Below are 22,677 nucleotides of genomic sequence, written 5' to 3'. Positions count from 1 at the left end.
TAAAAAATATTAAGCCCTAAATATCATTTAGTATTGATTCATTTTACCTTGGGTATAACTTATACCCAAGGTGTTAGATACAGTGATAGGCAATAAACTACCCTTCAGCTATCCTGTCAAATTCAGGTTCTGTTCTGCATTTAGATTCGATATCATCCTACCTCTGCCATCCTAGCTGATGGGTAAATTTGTAACAATTGACTGATTATTCGTGCGTTTGTGCGTATGCTCTGTTCTCTACTTTTGTACGTGGTTATGGTGAATCATACGCTTCTAAATTCAGCATGCTGATATACATGGCCATTTTATGGCAAAAGAAAAAAGCACAAACATACACATACATCTATCCGTAGTCTGAGATCATTGAGGTTAAATGTCAGTCCAACTTTTTGTGAACAAACTGGAAAATTCGAGTTGAAAAGTCGTGAGTCAAATTTCGATCTCAAAATACAGTCTTGGAAAAGCGTCCGCTGAGTGTCAAGTCACTATGAAATGATGATAAGAGGTATTATAAACAGGATGTGTAAATAAATAAGGTAAATAAATAAGATGATTATAAGTTAAACTTCCAAAATAAATGAGTTAAGGCTCAGGTAAATGGGGAAGCTCGCCTCAGCAGCTATAGGTTGAGCTGGAACAATGCACCTGGGTAGTTAGTGACTTTCTTGGGTTACAATAAGGAGGCGAATAAATAAATAATGAGCACTTGGAAGGCACATTATATAAAAACAAAGGAACAATCACTTCTTTGGAAGTTGTTCCCGAGGAATATATGAGCCTCTGAGACATGAAAAGCAATGCAGTTGAATTTATCCATTAAAATTATTTTCCAGAATTAATATCTGTAGTTAATAACAAGGTAATCAGGTTAATAATTGGTATTCATCTCGTCACCTTACTGACGAAATCCAGTGTCTTCAGGATGTACCATGAAATGCCCCGCAAAACTCTCCACTAATGATCTTTGGCGTATTCCCAAATCACAAAACATATCTACGTAAAAAAATCAAATGAATGACACACCATTCACACACAGACATTTCATTCCCTCCATCGTATGCAACCTGATAATGCAAGAAGTCAATCAAAGCTCGTTTCTGTCGACGTAGCCACATCTGTAGACCTTGCAGTTCGATCTCTTCAGGGCTGAATCCTTGAATATTTTGATCTTGTTCTGGTAAACTGTCGGCGCGAATATTTCCACCATTCTGCAGTGGAGAAAATAATGAAGAAATCAGGGGATGAAAGCTGTTTTGGGAAGGCCATTCCCGTTCCAATATTCTCCAAAAGATGAAGGTAAAATGAAATTGATCTGTTGTTATCAACCCATGTTAGGATAAGAAGAGTAAAAATTTCTTGAGTTGAATTTCTGGTGTTATATTTTAATTTTTTGTTCTTTAAAATTCGAGTAGACTCTGTTGATCTGGGCAGTGTATATGGAGAGAGAGAGAGAGAGAGAGAGAGAGAGAGAGAGAGAGAGAGAGAGAGAGAGAGAGAGAGAGAGAGAGAGAGGATAACACATGAGGGATTAATCTCCTTCAAGTTGAAAAATATTGAACTATATGTAAAGAAAGAAAAGGACTCGACAAGTTAATCGTTGCCCAAACCAGAGTGAAATTATACAACAGACATTACGTCTTATCTATCTATCTGTCTATCTATCTATTTCTGTCACTTACGTGAGCATCATCTCGTATCCCTCTGCGTATTTTCCCGTCTCACAAACCAGTCTTGCGGAGCAGTCATCTTTCTCCATGGCTTCTGGACACGACGGTCGTCAGCTGAAAATTCGTTTGGTAAAGGTTAGACGGAAACCAATGAATACAAATATTATTCATCCATATTTATACAAATATTATATATATACATATATATATATATATATATATATATATATATATATATATATATATATATATATATATATATATATATATATATATATATATATATATATATATATACATGCATACATACATAAGTTTGCATTGATTAATGTTTTATAACTCGAATAGTTATCTGCGCCTAATACTCATATGTACAAAGTCTTACCTCTTTACTCAAGGATTAACTATTATTTAGGTAAATATATCAGTCATCAGCAAAGAACTGAACATTTGGACTGTTATAAAAAATTGTGTCAGTTATAAGAAGAATAAGATAGAGGCTGAGAGCTTTTAAATGAATAATAATAATAATAATAATAATAATAATAATAATAATAATAATAATAATAATAATAATAATAATAACAACAGAATGAGCCTTTTCTAATTGAGCTAAATTTCGCTGAGAGCTTCGATCTTGAAGACTGAAGTTTCTGTACAGCGTATAATAGCCTACTGTATGAAACTCTTAGCCGCGGACCATGAAACTTTCAGCCGGTGGCCTGTGTTGTTGGCACCTATAGCAGTGCCAGACGCACGACAATGGCTAACTTTAACCTTAGGATAAAAACTACTGAGGCTAGAGGGCTGCAATTTGTTATGTTTGATGATTGGGGGATGGATGATCAACATTACCAATTTGCAGCCCTCTAGCCTCAGCTGTTTTTAACATCTGAGGGCGGACGGACTGACAAAAAGCCATCTCAATAGTTTTCTTTTGTTAAAGTTAAAGTCGTCCTGGGCATCTGTAGGCTCATAGGGCAGGCGCTGATCTCCCAACAGGTAGTGGGGGTAGAAAAATAAAAACAGAAATATACTGGAAATTAAAATAAAAGAGAGTTGGGGGGCCGTGTGTGGAATATCAATAAAAGCTTCTCAAAGGCTTTTGGGAGACTCACCTTGCCGATCGCCCCCCAAGGAATATAATCCGTCAAGGTGTAGTTCTCGTCGATGTCGCTTTTGCCCAGGATGTCAGGTTTGTTGAGACCCAGGATATCGGGTTTATTGAGGTTCAGCAAATCAGGTTTAGCCAGGTCGAGGATCTCGGGCTTAACTAAACCCAGGTTCGCCAGGTCGCCCAATCCGGGCAAGCCAGGGAGAGCCGGGAGGGCTGGGATTTGAATAGGGGGCAGCTCCAATTTGGGAATCAGGCCGATGGCCTCCGCTGCCAAGATGCCCACGAAGATGTCGATCAGGATGAGAGGCGCCAGAAGCTGTGGGAGAAACGTGTCAGGAGGTTAAAAAGTCGAGGCCAACAGAGTTCTCTGTAAACAGAGGCGATGGTCCACTGTTTGCTCGACCAACAGAAAATGTAGGCAGGTATGTGCTGCTGCGGGGTAATTAGGTATTCGGGTGAGAAAGCTTCGAGAGACAGAGCTGGTGGGAGAGAAAGATGCGGAGAATTTTCCAGAGACAGAAATGAATGAACACTTAGATAAAGGAAGTGAAAGAAGTGAATTATCGTAGAAGGAAAAACGATGGGGTGAAAGAGATAAAATACTGGTTCCTTAATATGCTACTCAAAATATTCTTTATGCTTTCAAAATTAACTTGAATATTAGCTTAGGGATGAAAAGCATTTCAACATCCATTGACAGAAATTATAAAAGCCATAGAAATTACCTTATTGCGACTAGACTTTGGAAATACCCTAATAAACAGTCAAAAGTTGGAACGAATGTCGTTCAACATTACCCAACAAAAATCATTTCCTAAATATTATTCATTTTGAGTCGCTTGCTTTCCCACACATAGCTTCAGTCAAGAATTAAGTTCTTTTCGTATTTCAGGACCTTCAGTTAGCAAAAGATTGTAGCTTATGGTCATCCTGCTCGAGATTACGTCCTACCAAACGAGCAACAAACCCTTAAAGAATATTTTCAGCTCAACAAATTCGCATACAAGATCGTGGATCAAGGCCTCTAGGTATGTACTTTATGTTCTGAGCAAACTTTTTCACTTTTTCTTGATATAACCGGTACTTAATTTTTTAAAGGAATTTTGATTAGAATGAATCATCCTCCAATGTGCAATGGAAAATTAAGTATTTTATTCCAATTATGCTGATGGATATATTAAGAGTACTTGCACAAACTGAAACGTGAATAATTCGTGAAGGAATGCAAGACATGACATAGCAGTGAATCAGGAATCTATAGACTGTTATCCTCAGCATTACTTTCAAAATTTCCAATAACGAAAGTTAAGAAATCAAGCAAGATTTACGGGAAAGTATTGTGACCCCTTGTCAAATCAACAATAAAGAAAAGGCCTCATTGCACATTTTTCTGAACTGACAGTGAAAAACAACAGAAAAAGTAGTGAAACTTACAGCTTTGCCCATGTCGCACTCCTTCCCTCCTCCGTGCTTGTAGCCAACTTCTTCGACGGGGTGATAGTAATAATAGTAGCCGTTATCACTGGCTGGCGGAGGAGCGGCGTAGCTGTCTACAACAGGGGCGGCGTAGCTGTCTGACACCGGCACATCGTAGCTATCTACGTGGTGAGCCGCTTCCTACAGCGGAAAATATTATTAGTCTTATGTGCAAACCTTGTGGGAAAAGCAGAATGCAACAATCCTAGAAAGCAGGAAAAGCAACATAACATGGAAAGAGAAATAAGAGAAAAACGGAATAAACGTAATAATAGAGAGAACAATGATTCTAGGTAAAATAGGCGATAGTGATTAAGAATTATCTGATGTCAAAACAGGCCTCTTGCCTCAGACAGTAAATATATTGATGGTTCTTAAGAAATCAGTGTCAGAGGTATACTTTCTTTGTCAGTAACTGAGTGCTGATCGTTGCTCAGAGGTTGAAAGGCGTAAGCTGCCAGCTTCTAGGATCCGTCTGTGTCTCAACAACAGTTCTATTAATGGATAAGTTTGATTTGAAGCTTTGGAATTTTATTTCAACTTCTGTTTTCCATGACTTTCAAAACCCTCCTTCTTGATGAAGTATAAATAATGTTGAATTTAAAGGCATTTACCTATTTCGCTTGGCTTGTGACTTAACTCACGCTAGAACAGCGAAGACCAAAAGAATAACGATTGACTAATTAATATTAACATCACTGGAAGAGGAAAAAAAAAAAAGCCTATTTATTTTCTGTATCGATTATCCTAACCATAAAAGAGAAACAAAGTAATTCATATTAACACTGAGAACACAAACAAGAACTTCTACAGACAATGAGAAGAAGTGAGGAAAAGTAACGAAGCTTTTCGCACACTCTCTACACTGATCGCCTTTTGTTTCCGAGAGAAAACAGAACCAGGAAACGTATGCTTACCGGCCCTTTGAAGTCTCTCTTCATGAAAACCTTCGATGGATCTTGCGGGTGTGGATGATTCTTCGGTGAGGAAGAAGGAGAAGAAGAAGAAGAAGAAGATGAAGAAGGAGAAGACGGGGACACTTCAGACGAAGACGTAGGTATCGCCAACACTAGACCAAGACATACCAGTAATACGATATACGCTCGCGGCCTCATTCTGCTGCCTGTGGAAGAAAGACCAATAGTATTACTTTAGCAGTGCGTCAGAAAATTCTCACTGGGACTCGTTCGTTCACTCACATGCGCTCGCGCGCACTTACGTACACAATGGACGGATAGCATATCAGATGACTCAGTTTCATAAGTTGGTGAAAATAGCAATACAGTTTTTTTTTTAAAGTGCTGGCATGTGTTGCCATAACTTATAAGTAAGAGGGTACATTAGTTTTACCATATATTTTCTTTAATATTATTAATTTTAGTATAGGTAATTTCTTCCGTTAGAAACAAAAACACAGTCTAATGGAGACTCAGCGAGTGAGGGAAATGAGCGAATCAGTTGAATAAAGTAAGTGTAACTAAATAAGTGCGGCGGCAGTATGATAAAATTCTATCAAAACAAAAATTCGTAAATAAGATCAATCTAAAAGGCAAAATAATTCCATCCGTACTAGTCAGTAAATATTCCTTAACAAGGATTCTAAAACTTTCGTGTTCGCTCTATCGAGGTGAGTGATACGTGACGCCTAACTGTCCTGCGAGTTTCCTTTTGTCCCACTTTTCCAGGAACCTCCTTCTGAGAGGGGGAGGAATGAACCGTCGCAAATATGTAGGTTAGCAAACGCCTGCGGCATCTACAACTGTCCGAAATGGCGAAAAATAACACTTAGCTAAGACAGACGCGGGGAGAGGTTGGCAAATGAATGGTCGTAGGTATGTAGGTGAACATAGGCCTAAGGCGTTCCGAGTAAAATAAGCTGTGAAGCAAAAATAACTCTTATCTCACATAATCACTGTTTATTGGCTTTGACAATGTAACGTTTGTTAAGCTGTTATAAAGATGCTTTAGATGCTGAGCGAAAGAACTCAAGAGTCCACCTGTAACTTTTGAGCGAAGAATAAAGGAACTTCAGAAACAACCGCATGCTGATGAACGCGCCGTACCGGCATTGCGCACGACCATTGCGCACGACCCTAAAGAAGCTCACAGGGTAAAAGGCCTACGCATTTATGCAGCGGAATGTTGAAGGTTTACGCCCAGGGAGAGAGAATTGCCTATAGAACCTGTAGAACGGTTCCGCACGTCCAAGAGGGTAATATATTACCACGGGGAATTTTCTCCGTGCTGACCCAGGCTTAGGCTTATACCTTCATTAGTTATTAATAGAAGTGACTTTTGAATTGGATACCAGGTGCGATATTAGTTAGAAAGAGAGAAAGAGGCTCGAAAGAAACTACTTATATCCAAATGATTAAATTAACGCAACGAAACCCATTAACTGCAATCACGATTCGGCCGTATCGGCCTAAGCATCCTGTACCCATCCATTCATTAGGATCTAAAGGAGGTGGTGAATGAGAATCGTCATATATCACCTTTTCATTTTTCGTTTTTGTTCTTCCGTATTATTCATTCTTTAAAGTGACATATTCCTGCATTTCTTTTTTATGTAAGATACTCTATATCAGGCAAGGCCCCGGTGGGTGCCGTTTTCGGATTGGTCACCTTAGCCCATTGAACTCCTTCGATGGTACCGTGACGGGTTCTTGGAAGCTTCAATTTCTTCTCTGTATATCAAACAGCGTTTTAACAGTTCTCTGCCGTCGAAGATTCATTTTATTCGTTACCAAAGCGTGGCAACAGAAACGAAATGAATAAGTTTTACTGCTATCTTTTGTCATCATGGTAAGCCAATACCTGCCTAACTTCTAGGCAAAACTGGAAAATGTTTTAAGGCAGACGATTCAAATCAAGATTAAAACAAACAGTGACATAAAACTGAAAAAACTAACGAAAAACTAGTATTATTTGAAAACTGCTGTTTCTTTCCTTCTACAACCAGGCTTTGGGTTTCTCTTCCTTTTTCTACTTTGCTGGCTCTGATAACCTTTTCTCCTCTGAAAGGTAGAAAGGTCAATCACTTCCATCGTTCGTGGTTCAACGGCAACCTCCTTCTTTCCTGATCTTATAATACCTGATAATATTAGAACGTCTGACAGAGCAAGAAAACCATCATATAAGCGAACAAAATTCACTGATACGTTATTCTAAAATTCTTATTGTAGGCGCTTTTCACTGTCATCGTGTGATCATCGAAGCACTGCAAGTGAATCTGGTTACATACGACGCCACATAGCCACTTACCAGTCTTCCAGATATTCTAAAGTAACACGAAACGTCTCCTAGAGAGAGAGAGAGAGAGAGAGAGAGAGAGAGAGAGAGAGAGAGAGAGAGAGAGAGAGAGAGAAGCTCTTTACTCTATTCTGGGATGGTTCTCATCCAGTTTGGTTTATGCTTCTTGTTCATATTTTCGAAATAAAATTGTGCAAAGTTGCTGTTTTCGTAGAGCTGAAATATATCTAAGGAAAGTTGGCAAACTTAATCTGAATCGTTAGTTTTTATACGTTTTTTTTTTTTTTTTTTTAGCCATTTTTGCAGATGCATATCCAATAAATGTAATGTACAAAGCGTCCTAAAACATTTCACATATTTGCGTATGCAACCCTGTCCGTAATAGTTATGTTTGGTAAAGTCACGTACTAATTACTGATTAGCCTTAGTTCTGCTTCGCTGAACATGTTAGGTCCATTATAGTACAGTCATTTTCACGATTTCTTCGACCCAGAGGTTAATGGCCCTATATGAGATCTCGTTTGTGTTGTTGTTGTTTTTGTTGTTGCTTCTTGATGTTGTTGTCCTCTTTGTGCTTGTCGATTCGAGGGCGACGCTTTCATAAAGGGCGTTAGCCAGAACATTCCTTCGAATAATGACACAGTTACACCCAAGACTGGATTGGAAATTTGACATTCTTGGCCCCACCTTCGTCAGAATTATTGATGAAGTCACTAAAAGTTTATTCTTTTCCCTGAGGCACGAGTCTTTTTTATAACCACTCTTTTTGCGACTGAACTCATGTGCAATATTAGAAAAATAAGACAAACTCTTTCCCCTTTTAAACAAATATCGTTTCAACAAATAACTTGTCTATTTAGGTTAATGACGAAGAGTACATTCCGTACTGAAAGATGTTTACCAGAAGCTGCTTAGCAAACATGGACTATCTCGAGGTTCGCTTCTTCTTTTTCTTCTTCTCTTTCTTCTTCGACGCCAGAAACTTCCTCGACTAGTGTTACGTAACTCAGAGACGCTATCCCATAGACTAGGTAGGGTCTCTTGTTACGTCATCCCCTACTTGTGCGAAAATCTCGACCTCTTTCCCGACCTCGCTGGGCTCTCCATTAGGTATTTGGGAGACTCCTAACGGTATAGATGAATGGCCATGTGTAGTTTTGTTCACTGGGAATGTTTGTGAGTGTCTGTAAAGGGTAGGGTGATTTTTTTTTTTTTTTATATGGCTGGGTCACATGATTAAAAGGCAACTTTTTTTCTTCGAAGGAGATTAGAGTTTTTATTAATGTTTTAATGAGTCTGTGCTGAGTGCTGTTGTCGGTGATAAGAGAGAGAGAGAGAGAGAGAATGTTTCAAATCCGGCATTTGGAATTACACACTGCGCTAGTTATTCATCACTTCAAAGTGGAATGTTCATCTCCCGTTCTATAAAAGCTAAGTTAGTTTTACTTGCTTGAATTTTGACTGGCTAAACTTTGGCGAAAATAAGTTTTCCTGTACAAGGAAAGACATGCATTCATACTTTAACTGCTGAATCTGGGATTTAATTTCAGCCCAGAAGACTTCCGCAATACTGGATTTATACGCTAAAATCTGGGAAATTAAGAAAAGCAGTTTTTTTACAGATAGAAATAACAGAATTTTTTTGTTCATCCAGTTGCAAAATTACTCGGGAATAATTTTTATCGTGGATAACTTTCAAAACATTGACCAAACCGTCAATATACGCACGCTTTATTAAGTTATTTTGATATGAAAACTAAGTTAACTAAGTTAATGGACGTCTTTTGCAGCCATTATTAATTTTTCGTAACCGTGTTTAGCGATAGTTGCTTGCCCATTGCTTCACGACATTTTGAAATAATGATTTATGGAATGTCAAACTCCTCGTCATTCTAATGTCCTTTAAAGGACTCTTCATCCGCCACACTTTTTGCATCGAAGTAAAACATGATTCTCCTCAATGTTCACATTTAAATAACGAAAAGAATGAATGGTCGAACAAATAAACAATTACATAACCGGGCGACATTCAAGTTTAAATATCTAACAAAAAATTTTTTTAAAGGCCGTAACACTTTTTATATATACTACTGCATGTACTGTTATAAATGATGAGCGGCGAAGCTTCGTTGTGTAAAAATTCTTTTGCCAAATTCGACAGACAACCGTTTTCACGAATGTCAGGCAATTGAACGAAGTCTCAGAGAACGTTATTAGAGGTTGACTTAGATAAAAGAAATCCCTCTGTGTAGACACTCACTCTCACACTTCAGTCTTCCTACCTTCCTCCTCGAAGTCCCAAATCGTATTGCAAAACGGCTCAGACGAAAAGAACCAAGTCCCGGGGGTTCCAGACACAAGCGGATATTCTCTCTCAACTATCCGCTGGGAAGGGCATCGCGGGCTTTTTATAGGCGGGCTTCCTATAGCTCCACCATCCAGGCGGGAAACAGAGAGAGAGAGAGAGAGAGAGAGAGAGAGAGAGAGAGAGAGAGAGAGAGGGGACACTCACCCACCTCGGCAGCCCTTTTTCTAGGCTGACTGGGTCATGCTGTGGACGCGCCTTCTTCGTATTCGTCTTCTCCCTACTCTTCTTCTTCTTCTTCTTAGTCTTCTACGGGAAGGCGAGTTATCAGAAACCTCGCCAAGGAATTCCAGTTGCCGCCGATGATGACTTGTAGGGGAAAGCTCCTTTTTGGGGTCGGGATAAGGAATGCAAATGACGTGGACGTCAGACCTCCTGGGATACAGGGACTCAAATGTGTGTCAGACTTGAAAGAAGAAGGGGAAGAGAAGAGGTGTTGGGTGGGGAATGAGGTTACAGGGAGAAACAAATAAACAACGTGATCAGGTTACAGCGAGAATGCTAAAATGTGTCGTTAAGTTATAATTGTGCAGAAAATTATTATTGCAAATAGGAATGGTCAAAACAATATGTCTAGTTGCATTAGGAAAGGCAAAACGCATCAGTGTTATGTAGGTGCAGATATAAACTGTATTGGCATTGATTGTTTAAAGGGATTACTTAATATAATGATACGGTAATATAAAAATAGTAAAAAATGCGCCGAAGTTTTTTCGGCGTAATCGAGTTTTCTGTACAGCCGCTGCAGCGTAACCAAAGCCACCGAAAATAAATCTATCTTTCGCTGGCCTCGGTATGATGCTGTATGAGCCGCGGCCCGTGAAACTTTAACCACGGCCTGTTGGCGGCCTGTCTTATATCGTTGCCATTAACACGATTATGGCTAGCTTTAACCTTAAATAAAATAAAAACTGCTGAGGCTAGAGGGCTGCAATTTGGTATGTTTGATGACTGGAGGGTGGATGATGACCATACCAATTTGCAGCCCTCTAGCCTCAGTAGTTTTTAAGATCTGAGGGCGGACAGAAAAAGTGTGGACAGTAAAAATTGCGGACGGACAGACAAAGCTAACCCAATAGTGTTCTTTCACAGAAAACTAAAAAATTATTTTTGCTCGAGATATTTAGCAAGGACAAAAAGTTCGCTAATTTGCTAATTAGGGAATCCTACGTTATAGTGAAACTGCATTGACGAAAAACGTACTTTTCTAGCTAACAGGATATACTCGAGAGTGGAAATTAGATTATGTAATGATAATAAGAAGAAAAAGAAGATATAGGAGAAGAACGAGGAGGAATTGAAGGTTTACATTTTCGCAATAAATGTTTGGGTTGAAAAAATTGTTCGAGATACTGACAGTAAAGACCAATTGTTCGCCGATAAGAAACTGACGCTATAAATGAAAAGTATTACAAAGATTCTGGTTGTCATTTGGAGCACAGATGACTGAGGAAAGACATCAGTTATGAATAATGAAGAAGCCGTTACCCGGAGAAGACGTACTGAAATATAATGATACAGCAAAACCAACAAACTCATAACTGTCCCCTTGTCAAGTAGTTAAAGATTAACAGGCAAAGAAAACAAAATTTCCATCGATAGAATGTAGTAATGAGGCGCAGGAAATCAAAATTACTTATTAATATGGACGAATATCACAAGAAAATAGCAGGCAAAAGTTCTTTACCAAGCGCGTTTTCATGCTTATTCATACATCTTTGTACCCGGATGTGTGAATAAACACAAACATTTGGTATGCAACTTTTCCCCGTTATTTTCCTGTGGTATTCGCTTATAATTGAATGGTGCGCATCTCTTTGTCTTTTAGATCATCATGCTTGATTTTATGAGGATATGGTGGCCTCATATGCATGGTTATGATGCATGGTGTAACCTGTTAATGGTATGAGAATGATGAAGTACACACGAAAATGAATAATACTGTAATGGCGTTTTCTGATGACTTGCACCATCGACTGCTGGTTTCTTGCTCGCCACTTTTTCATAAGTTGTATTCCAGAAGAGATCTTTCACATTCATAATTGATCCCTGATCCCCTCTATCTGCCGAGAACAACCAGATTCGCTGAACAGCAGCACCAATATGCAGTTAATGTGGCTCGCTGTCGAACTTCTCAGTTCCAGAGGTCCTTTATTCCTCACGCCGTTGGACTGTTGAACAGCCTCCCAAAGGATGTCTCGCGATTGGGACTTCAGAAGTTCAAGCGAAAATGCAATGCTTTACTACCCTAATACTATTCTTCTTGTATTTTAATACATTTTTATCTGTTTATCTGTTTATTAATTTGGTTTTTTTTTTACTAAGTGGAATCTCTTCTGTATTTCCCGTTAGGCTACTTCATATTACTTCTTCGTAATGAACGCCTTAATATTCTTTGGAAGCTTGAATTTCAAGCCAACGGCCCCTGTGGGCTTGTTCCATATAAATAGGTTTTATCTACTGAATAATAATAATAATAATAATAATAATAATAATAATAATAATAATAATAATAATAATAATAATAATAATAATAATAATAATAATAATTTTGATAAAAAGTTCGCCGCGACAGTGGTCGATGGCAAATCATTCTTGTCAATCGACACAGCGTAGGATTATTTTGTCATTTTCGAGAACGTAAACTTTTTGCAATTATCAGATTACTGTAAAATTGATATTAGAGAATCCACGGTATTTTTCTCAAAATCCTGGGAACAGTAGACTTACATATGGCCATTTTTAATTTATAAAGTCATTCTGATTCATCTACAATATTCTATAAAAGTTTCAAAGCTACTGATAGAATTTATGGGGTCTTCGATATGTATAAATCCTTTATGACATTCCAGATAGAAATAATTTCACTTCGTGTGAAATCAATGACCACTGAAGTTGCGACGGAAATTTAGTGAAGTAAGTTGACCGTGCAAAGGAGTACCTAAAAGATTAAAACTAACATTCTTTTGCTGTAATTTTTTATCCACTTAAATTGTACATCATCATCCGGTGACTTATGAATTACAAGTGTCTTCCTGAGATTTTGGGCATTGAGATCCTTGAGCTACTGAGTGCCCTAGAAAATAATGAAAGAAAACATTAGTTGCCCAGTCACGCTGGAAACATTGACACACAACTCCCAGGTATTGGTAAGATCGTGTGAGCTTATTGCTTGGGCAATGCAATAGTTACTGTTAAAATCTACTTGGACTGTCTTATACGTTGTAAATTCATGAGATTTATTATTAGATAAAACGTGATAATACAATTTATCCTATACATTTCAACTTTACGTGTTAAATTATAATCATTTAGAAAATATCACTGAAATAGACTTACAGCCGTCGCTCTACCCGCTCTCAGATTCCCAAGTACCAAAAATGTGTAATGATCTCTCTCTCTCTCTCTCTCTCTCTCTCTCTCTCTCTCTCTCTCTCTCTTCTTCTTCTTCGTTGAGTTCAGGGCACTGGGTAGTTTATGTCCTTTCCTACACCAGGCCCAAGGGAAAAAAATAAAAATAGGGATGCTATAGACCTTTTGCCTCTGAAATGAAAGTAAAATAAAAGCATGAAGTGAATTCCAAAGACTGGTAATAGGAAGAAACTGCGACTAAACCAAGTAATCCCAAGAGGATTACCGATTTCAGGGGAATGAATGTGTGTCACATTCTTTTCAGAGTGACGGGAGAGATTACCTACGACTCTCCCAACAGCCAACCCATTACTGGCGCTGATGACCATCGTTGTCGTAACGTCGGGTAGACAGACGAACGAATTAGTAACTAAGGTTACGGTGTATTCCATGAACCGCGACGGTGAGGGCGAATATTAGAACCTCGCGTTCGCAAGGAGTTCTTCCCTCCGTTGCTTAGTAGGAGTTCTTCCCAACTTTGCCTAGCAGGACCTGTTAACCCAGTTGCTGCGGGGCCTAGCCCTTTCGACCAAATCCTCATAAATCAGTGTGATTACAAAGCCTAACGGGAAGGAGAGACCAAGCCATTCCGCACGCAGCCGGCCGATACGCATTGCAGTATTCGGAAAGGCCTTTACGTCGTATTGTAACGAAGAACGCGGTTTTTTGTATTTTGTCTTTATTTTAAGCATCCTAATCATTGCGTCACGACTAACAGAATATGAGGTGCAAGTAAGTATGAAAGAAAGCGTAAGTACATCAGAGAAACATCGATTAACATTACATATTCCTGTTTTTGAGCTGGTGTTGTGTTAGCACGGGCTCTTGGTCATAGAACAGCCTGTAAGTCAGTCTATGATATGAAATTGAATGATGAAGGTATGGATATGAAAAATTTCTTATATTGTCGATGGTCGTAACAATGAAACGTTGGTTTGAGCGAAATGAGAAGATTAACCGGCGAGGTTTGCAAACTCCTTTCAAACCTAAGGTACCCATCAGTAGGAGAGAAAATTACCGATTGACCTGGGGAGAGTTACCACCACCAATTTCATTGTCCCTAGCATTTATTTGGCGTTTTCCTTCTCTAACCTCAAACTTGGCATATTGCATCGGATTCCGAGTGTATTACTGAAACTTGCAATACCCTCAGTAAAAGTTTTAAAGTAGTATCACCCGTCCAAGCTCAACCATACCTGGCAAGCATACAAAACAGCAACAACAAAAGTCCCAACTTCAAAACCTTCCGTGAATATTGTTTATAATAGTTAATCTGAGTCCTTACACTGCATCGAATCAAAATAAACCCGAAAGCTACAAAGCGGGTAAGTGACCCAAAATTATTGCTAATTACTAATACAACTATGGGTCTATCGAGCATTACAGTCCATTAGTGCGAGCACCTTATACCTCCTAACAAAGCTTCTCCTCCTCACACATCCTCCATCCCACTCCTGATAATCCTCGGCAAACTACTAGTCAGTAAGTTAATTTAATAAAAAAAATAAAAAAAAAACTAGAACCGAATTCATCGGCCTGGAATAGCCTGATGTCGACTGGTAATTTTTGTACAAACTGCTAGACGATTAGAAGGTCAAGAGCTCCCGGGGGTTGAGACTATATAATTACTGAATGGGACTAGTAGACTCATATATTTCTTAAAAATATGTGTAGATGTCATCCACTGATAATAATGATGCTAAACTCGTTTACAGTCTTACAAAAGCTTTAGAATTAACAAAGAAAGCTTACCACTATTCAAAATAAATTTTTGGTACAATAATGATAATTAAAGAACACACCCGACGGCACAGTTCAAAACCACTTGGCCAGTATTGGTGAAGTCCACGCTAAGTTTACGCCATTTTTAATCACAGTTTTCGTTTTATACTAATCACATTTTCCGTCTTTTTTGATTTATTTGTTGAATCCTTTTTGTTTTGAGCTTCTGAATTTTATTCAGTTCCTTCCTGGTTTTCGAAGTGTTCAGATCTAAGAAAGGGCCAAAGGATTACTGACATAAGGTGAGATTATACAATAAATGGACTCTAATGGCGACTATACACTGATATTTTCCCCATTTCATGGCTAAAATTCTGAGCCAAGTGTTCTCAGAGGAACCGCCAAAAAAAAAAAAAAAAGTTTCTAGACTCTGGGTGCTGTACTGAAATACTCTGTGTGCTTAGACCTATTTTTTGTTCTGGATAACAACGAGCATGTCATCACAAAGGAAAATGGTTAGATTTTCAAAAAATCATTTGGTGACTGAAAACCCCAGCCTTAGGGTTTTTCAGGACCGTCATCGATGGCAATCATTAGGGTCTATAAGATGTTTTTGTTGTTGGGGTATGTTAATATCATAAATTTTACATACCATGCCATTCTTATGATTAAATCTATTCCGTATATTGTCCCAAATTTACGTGTTCGAATTTTTTTACGTCACGTTTTCGTAAATGTTAAAGTGTGAAAAATAGCTGTCACATAACTGGCCCTTACTTGAAGGACCGAATTCCGAATTATAGTCTTAGGAGTGTCCCCAAAACTGAACTTGGATGATAATAATGATGAAGAGAGGCATATTGCAATTCAGTTCCTTTTCAAATAATTCACCTTCATCACTTCCTCAGTGTCATTCTTTCTTCACTGTTCTTCCACCGTGTTTCTCAGTCACTCTTGGTGGATAGAATGGCACAATATCTAAACATAGTGGTCTTCATTGATGGTAAAGAGTGTTAAGGAAAAGTTAATGAAGAAAATAGGACGTTGCCGTCTGTGTAAAATAGCTTTCATTATTGAATGCCTGATTGTAAATCATCACCTTGTTTTATTTTAGGATGGCCAAATTTAATTAGACAGTTATAGGTCATAGTTTTCACGAATAACTTGTCCTTCCATGTCATAACTGATTACGAGTAGTGTCTTGAATCTGGCCTTAAAAATATTTTGAGTTTCTCATCTTATCATTTCTTGTGGTAACTTGTCGTAAATTCAAGATTCCGTTGAGGTGTTTTCCATTATCGTTTACAAATTCTTTTGCATATTTATGTGAGCGTACGACCGGGATACTATAACTGCCCCGTGATAGTGAACAAAATTGGTGACTGAAGAAAATGGAAGCTTCATCCCTTTCAGTGAGGAATCACGTTGATAATGGATAACGAATGAACACGAGTGCAATGGCAAATATAAGGCAACCTTTGAGATCAAAGGAGCTAAAAAGTCCCCAGAATTGAGCAGAATAATATCAAAATTGTAATTATCCATTTTCACCTTCCAGGTTTATTTATTTGTTTATTACAGTTTATAGTTTTCTAGAAGAAGCTTTGTTTTTATTGTAATATAACTGTTTTGAATCGATTCGTCTTTAATCTCCTTTTAAATGGCTCTGTGCTTTCAAACCTTTTTCCTCTCTGGTAGAGCTTAGTATAGGTCTGGGTACCTTGTGCTCAAAATTCATTTTTCCTTTATCTTGATTACGATTTATTGTCTCCATTAATCTATATTTATCCATCCTCTTTCGAGTAATTACACTGATATGACTTATGGTGCGAGGATGTCTCAAATATTTCATTCATATTTATCACTCTGGAATATGCCAGAGCACATCTAATCCTGATTCTTGCTTTAACCGGTAGCCAGTAAGCTAAAAATTAATTGGGATGTGCGCGAGGGTGTATTTCTTTTAGATATTAGTTTGATAGTATAGCCCCCAACCCAAACGAGCCCCTGGTAACCCCCCCTAAACCAACACGAGAAGTCTGGCACTGGGCAGGTGAGTAATATTTTCACAGTAAAGTCAGACTTTTTAGTTATGACCCATAAATGATCCATGAGCTTTTTGTTAACTCATTTCACACCTGTTACAAGTAGTAGCTTTGAATCATAAGTGTGAACACTGACTTTTCCAAAGATCCAAAGAACTGTATCTCGAACGTTTTGAGGCATCCACGTACTATGAATCATTAATATCATTGTCACAAAATAGGCTTAAAAAGATCGCTATTTCAGAAATGCATGGAGGGATTGATGGCATAAGAACATGAACCTCATAGTGTTCAGTGAATATAAATACCTTTGTGAATTTTTACCATACTGTAGAGGTGAAATGCGTGAATAAAATGGGTTTTCATAATGCTTTGGGAAGTGGTGGAAGTATCGACCATGAAGAAAGGGGGCAAATTAGGCAGGATGGTGTTGTGATGTATAGATTCTGCTGGGAAATTTGGAAACATGATGGTGTCTTTAGTTTTCTGAAGATAGAGGCTTCCCTGAAGAAAAAGAAATGCTGAATATACTACAGCCTCCGTCCTATTTACGGCTTAAATAACTCACGAACAATAAAATACTGTATAAATTTAAACTTTATATGACAAGTTGTTTATAACATTAAGATATTAGGAGAAAAACCAAATAATTTTACTGAAATCTCTATGGACTTAGACGTGCATGTACATCGTCGTAATGTGTAGCCTTTGTAACCAGTTAAATTTGTTAAAGAAACCAGATTAATTTGTATATCTGGCATAGGATATACATTATAAAGTACTTAAAAGGAAAATATGGATCATTGACATAGCCTTCTTGTCTTAGTGATCCCATACTAATGGCAAGATGAACGTTCAGTTTTTTGGCTACGTGTTAGTTTAAAGCCCTCAACTATCCATTAACATTGAAAATGACAATAACGAGAGTTATGCCTCAACTGTAACAATTTGGTTTCAATAGACTTAATCCGTACTCATGAAAATAGAATTAAACTGCCAGGTGTTCATTTTCTTCAAACTGAATGGCGATTTAAATATAGCAAAGTCCCCAAGAAATGTTTAGCTAAGTTTTCTTTCGTGATAAGTAAACATTAAAGAAAATGTAGTTTTCTATTTGTCTTCCTTGTTTCTGCACTGGGAAATCACAATGAGCGTAGTTTATTTATTTTCAATGTGGACACTGCTACCACGAATTTCAATAGTTAGTATGACAGCAGTACTAATATATATTGGATACTTATATTCGAGGGAATATGTAAGTTATAAAATTGGATTAAACATTTGTTCAAGGGTAGGCTACAACGAAGTCCAGTTACATGTCGTACTAGGATAGATTATATCTGATGAAGTAATCGTCTAGTTCTAAAATGTAGAAGACAAAAGTTGTTCAGAGTCGTAGATGTCTTACGTTTAGCAAGATACCATAATTTTCCCATGTTTGCCATTAACTTGAACGGCATTCTTATCCTGCGTCTTCTTATGCACGTTAGGTTAAGGAAGGTTAAGTTAACTGTGTACCTGTTAAAGTATGTCTTTGAGGACGATTGCTTGTTGACTGAAATGGAAGCCAAGGTCAATGCACGTGTTCGAACTGCCCAGATTAAGTTGCCTAAGCACAGTGGCAGATCAGAGTGTGTTCTTCCTTGTACTTGTAGTTGTAGATCGGCGGAAGCATACGTGTTGTTCAGAGAAGGGGACATTATCGTTACATGTAATACCTATCATTCTTAACGCTTATTTAGAAATGAAAAACAAATATCAATGATATCAGCGGTTTTTGTTCTGCTCCTAACGACACTTCGTCATCGGCCTACAAACATATCTTTCAGAGAAAATTTGTCATTCAAATGAAATTATCTATGAAAACAACGACAAGAATACAAGTTTATGCTGTGTCTGGAGATGTGGTTGATAACTGTGTTTGATTCGAGTAGCACTCTCTCCCATTCTCCCCCCCCCTTCTCCTCTCTCTCTCTCTCTCTCTCTCTCTCTCTCTCTCTCTCTCTCTTGCCGAAACAACTTGACATGGAAGAGTGGCTTTCATATTGCACTCTACTTTACAATTTACTTAAAAAATAGCATTTTCTACATAGATGAAGTGCATGATTTAACAATATTATTTCAAAAGAGGATTTTAATTCAATTTCAGGGATTTTTAACCTGGGGTCCATACATGGGTCTCAGAGGATCCGTGAAAATCTCATAAAAGCTGTAATTATAAATACAAAAATTAAGTTTAATGTCTCGTATTTTCCTTTCCTTTGCAGATGAGTTTTATTATCATCAAGTAACGCGGGACAAAACAGCTCTGAGAATGCATCCAAGCAAATGGCGATTCTGCAGGGTAAGGGACCAAGAATCGACTTATTTGGTGACATCTGTAACCTATTCGATACGCTCTGCAGGAAAGTTGGAGATGGTGCATCCTAGTAGTGGCATACTTGCGTATCCTTCATATTTCTCGTTCAATTTTCCTGTGATTTAGGTAAGGTACAGCCAATAATTATTCTTGATGTTGTTATATAACTTTGTGTTCTTATAAATGTGACAAAATGTAGATTTTTGCTTACCACCACCTTCCTTTACTGTTAAATTGAAATGTAACTTACTAGTTCACTTTGTTCAAGCATCCAATATCTTTATGTATAACTAAAATGAATTCTTGTTGCTTTCACGGAGAGATGTGGCTTCCAGCAACATAAAGTATTATGCAGAAAATTATAAACTTACCTCTCTCTCTCTCTCTCTCTCTCTCTCTCTCTCTCTCTCTCTCTCTCTCTGTTCTACACACACACATATTTGTATATATATATATATATATATATATATATATATATATAAATATATATATATATATATATATATATATATATATATATATATATATATATATATATATATATGGCTAGTTAGATCAATGGAATATGTTTATGCATTGTGTTAGAATTGTTGTGTTATTTATTTAAAATTTCAATTATAGATATGAGAGAGAGAGAGAGAGAGAGAGAGAGAGAGAGAGAGAGGAGAGGGTTCACTCTTACTGTCATTTATCATTATTACCCATAAGCTGCTTACCGCTTCCATATAAATCACATTTTTATTTATATTTTGACAGCCCAGGCACAAGGTGGAAATGTCAAAGAAAAGGAAATGCAACAGCGAATATAATATATCCTTTGGGTCACTTTCATCGGTGAGCAAGATGGGACCCAAAGGCCACACTGTGTTTTCTGTATGGCGAGGTCCTTGCCAGTGGTACCATGAAACCTGAAAGCTGAAGGAGCACCTGAAGTCTGTCCATCCTGACAATACGTCAGACAGCGCTGATCTTTCCTGTGCTGAGAAGGCTCGATGTGAGAAAGCTGGAACTTTGCCAGAACTGGATTTGCCATACCACAAAAGACATATCTTGACGCACCCGATAAGGTTCCTCTTGCATTGTTGAGCAGAAGTAGCCACCACATACGATTAGAGAAGTTTTGATTAAACAGTGTGTCCTGGAAATGGTCGAGTTTGTCTGTGGCTAGCGACGGGGCAAGAATCTTTTACGAGTTCGGCCTAATGAAAAGCCACTTTCAAGACCCGGTCCACTGCAAAGACGTCCCGAAAACGGCAATCATCACACTGTCTGTCACCAACACTATTACTTACAGTACATTTGGCCTCCGGAACTCAGGGTCCACATTCTAGAGGCGGATGGACAGCATTCTTGGAGGTCTTCCCTTTTGCCTTCTTCTACGTCGACGGCATTCAATTAAAAAATCAGGAGAGCCCAAAAATATATCAGAGCTGTACTGAGGCCTCCTTCATCGAGTTCCTGGGTTATCAAGGCTGAAAGTGGCGTCCATCCTCTAACCTCTAAAACATATCAGAGCTGTACTTTTCCTCTAATGTATCAGCTGTCAGAAAATGCCCGAATACAACCTCCATACAGGGACCACAAAAAATTAACCGATTTCTACCCAGCACCGCACAAAGCATGGCTCACCTTGACAACATCGTCAGTTTCCCAGCTCCCAGGGTAGACTTCCAGCAAACGCAAGCAATGTTGCCACAAGCGCTGTTATAGAACAGTCACCGTAACGACCCATCCCCAAGGCTTCAGGCAACTAACACCAGCTGAGGAGAAATGCAACACCTTCTCCTTACACCTAAGTTCCAGAGACTTCAGACACCTACTCGAAGGTACACCTTTCGCCATCCTGACAAATCAGCCACTCGTCCAACCCCGAACCAAAATGCAGGATGGGTACTCCGTCAGCCGAATTCTTGTGCACCATGCGACATATGCCTGCCAAGAAAACCCCGCAGCAGATGCACTATCCAGGATAGAAAACACCGGAGTCCAACTGGGGATGAAGTGCAACGAAGCTACCGGTGCCCAGCTAAAAGATACCCCCACCCGCCCCCAAAAAAAGATTATCGTACCTCTATTATGTTGCTACTTTTGTACAAATTTATATTTCATTACAACTTATTACCTTATCTGCATCCTGAAAAGTATTCACCTAGTACATATCAATTATGTTCTGTTGCATTTTGTGGTCTAGTACCGTATCAGCACCTTGCAACGTCATTATAAGGGCGTGGAACGATCGAAGATTCAACTGTAAAAAAATAGCTTTTTTGATATCGTTTTTTCAAGTATTACAGTCTTTGCAACCTAGTACCGTATCAGCAATACGATTGGCTTCAGCCGATTAAGGATGTGGAATACGGCTGTATTCAACATGTACATCGTACATGTAAAATACACGCAATAGTGTATGGACACCCATCACTCTGTACACGTCTCTCTTTTTTGCTCGTTTGGGGGGAAGCCCTGCAAGTGAAGAGGTTTGCTGCCGAACCCAAGTTTAACCACCACATGCATATACATCACTCGCATATCTGTCGCTAGATCTTGGTTGCATACTAGACTAACCAAAAGAACGCCATCATAGAAGAGACAGCTACGTTGAATACAACAATGGAAAGACTTCTGCTATTTATTGCAATTCCTTTGTATCGCAGATATTCCTGCCATTAGAATGAGTGTCATCAGGTTTTTTAATTCACTGTAAAATTTCCAGTTAAGAAATACAGATGAAAATAACATATATGGATTGATAATTTCATAAAAAAATGTAACTTACAAAAAAGCTCTTTTTTTTTTAATCCTGTAAAGTATGTGGGTCCTTATACATTGCAAGCTTCTATTAAAGCACATGAAATTCAGCACCACTTTTCAGTTTTTTGTTGTTTCCCCTCAGATGGCAATTTTTTTACGTGTACATCATGGACTCGGAAGAGAAACTGTTGTATACTGCAAAATTTTTGCAAAGAAACAATATTATTACGATGATTAAACTCAGAAAAGACATTTGTTATTTATTACAATTCCTTTGTATCAAGTATTTCCCCATGAGAATGAGCGTTACCAGGTTTTCAATTCATTGTAAAATCTCACCAAAGTACAAAGAACAAAAAAAAAAAATGTCCAGTAAATAAACCCCCAAAATCAAAAATAAAACCAAATTATGTTTTACAGCAGAGGATGCAAAAGCCATATGGCATACCGACTCATAATGACTTTAAGTAAATTGCAAATTGCTGCTAATAAGCCTCTATAGTCCACATGAA

General features: G+C 38.1%; 2 protein-coding genes across 2 annotated transcripts in view; one reads left to right on the top strand and one right to left on the bottom strand.

Annotated features, from left to right (window-relative positions):
• Positions 1-22,410, top strand: part of LOC136827513 (uncharacterized) — a 43,500-nt gene extending 21,090 nt beyond the window's left edge. The window contains exons 9-11 of the transcript XR_010849808.1: positions 3,677-3,812; positions 19,323-19,540; positions 20,171-22,410. The gene's annotated coding sequence lies outside the window, so the exon portion shown is untranslated. The remainder of the gene's footprint in view (positions 1-3,676; positions 3,813-19,322; positions 19,541-20,170) is intronic.
• Positions 1,073-9,956, bottom strand: LOC136827534 (uncharacterized). Its single transcript, XM_067085057.1, has 6 exons — positions 9,795-9,956; positions 5,178-5,383; positions 4,219-4,401; positions 2,786-3,100; positions 1,680-1,781; positions 1,073-1,208 (listed from the first exon to the last, which is right to left on the bottom strand). The coding sequence occupies exons 2-5, from the start codon at positions 5,373-5,375 to the stop codon at positions 1,743-1,745; spliced, it is 735 nt and encodes a 244-aa protein (XP_066941158.1). The 5' UTR covers positions 5,376-5,383; positions 9,795-9,956; the 3' UTR covers positions 1,073-1,208; positions 1,680-1,742.
• Positions 22,411-22,677: the final 267 nt, after the last annotated feature.

This window comes from Macrobrachium rosenbergii, chromosome 3 (assembly GCF_040412425.1).
Source record: "Macrobrachium rosenbergii isolate ZJJX-2024 chromosome 3, ASM4041242v1, whole genome shotgun sequence".
Taxonomy (NCBI): Eukaryota; Metazoa; Arthropoda; class Malacostraca; order Decapoda; family Palaemonidae; genus Macrobrachium; species Macrobrachium rosenbergii.
The sequence above is the reverse complement of the archived record's forward strand: the minus strand, read 5'-3'. Positions and strand labels throughout refer to the sequence as shown.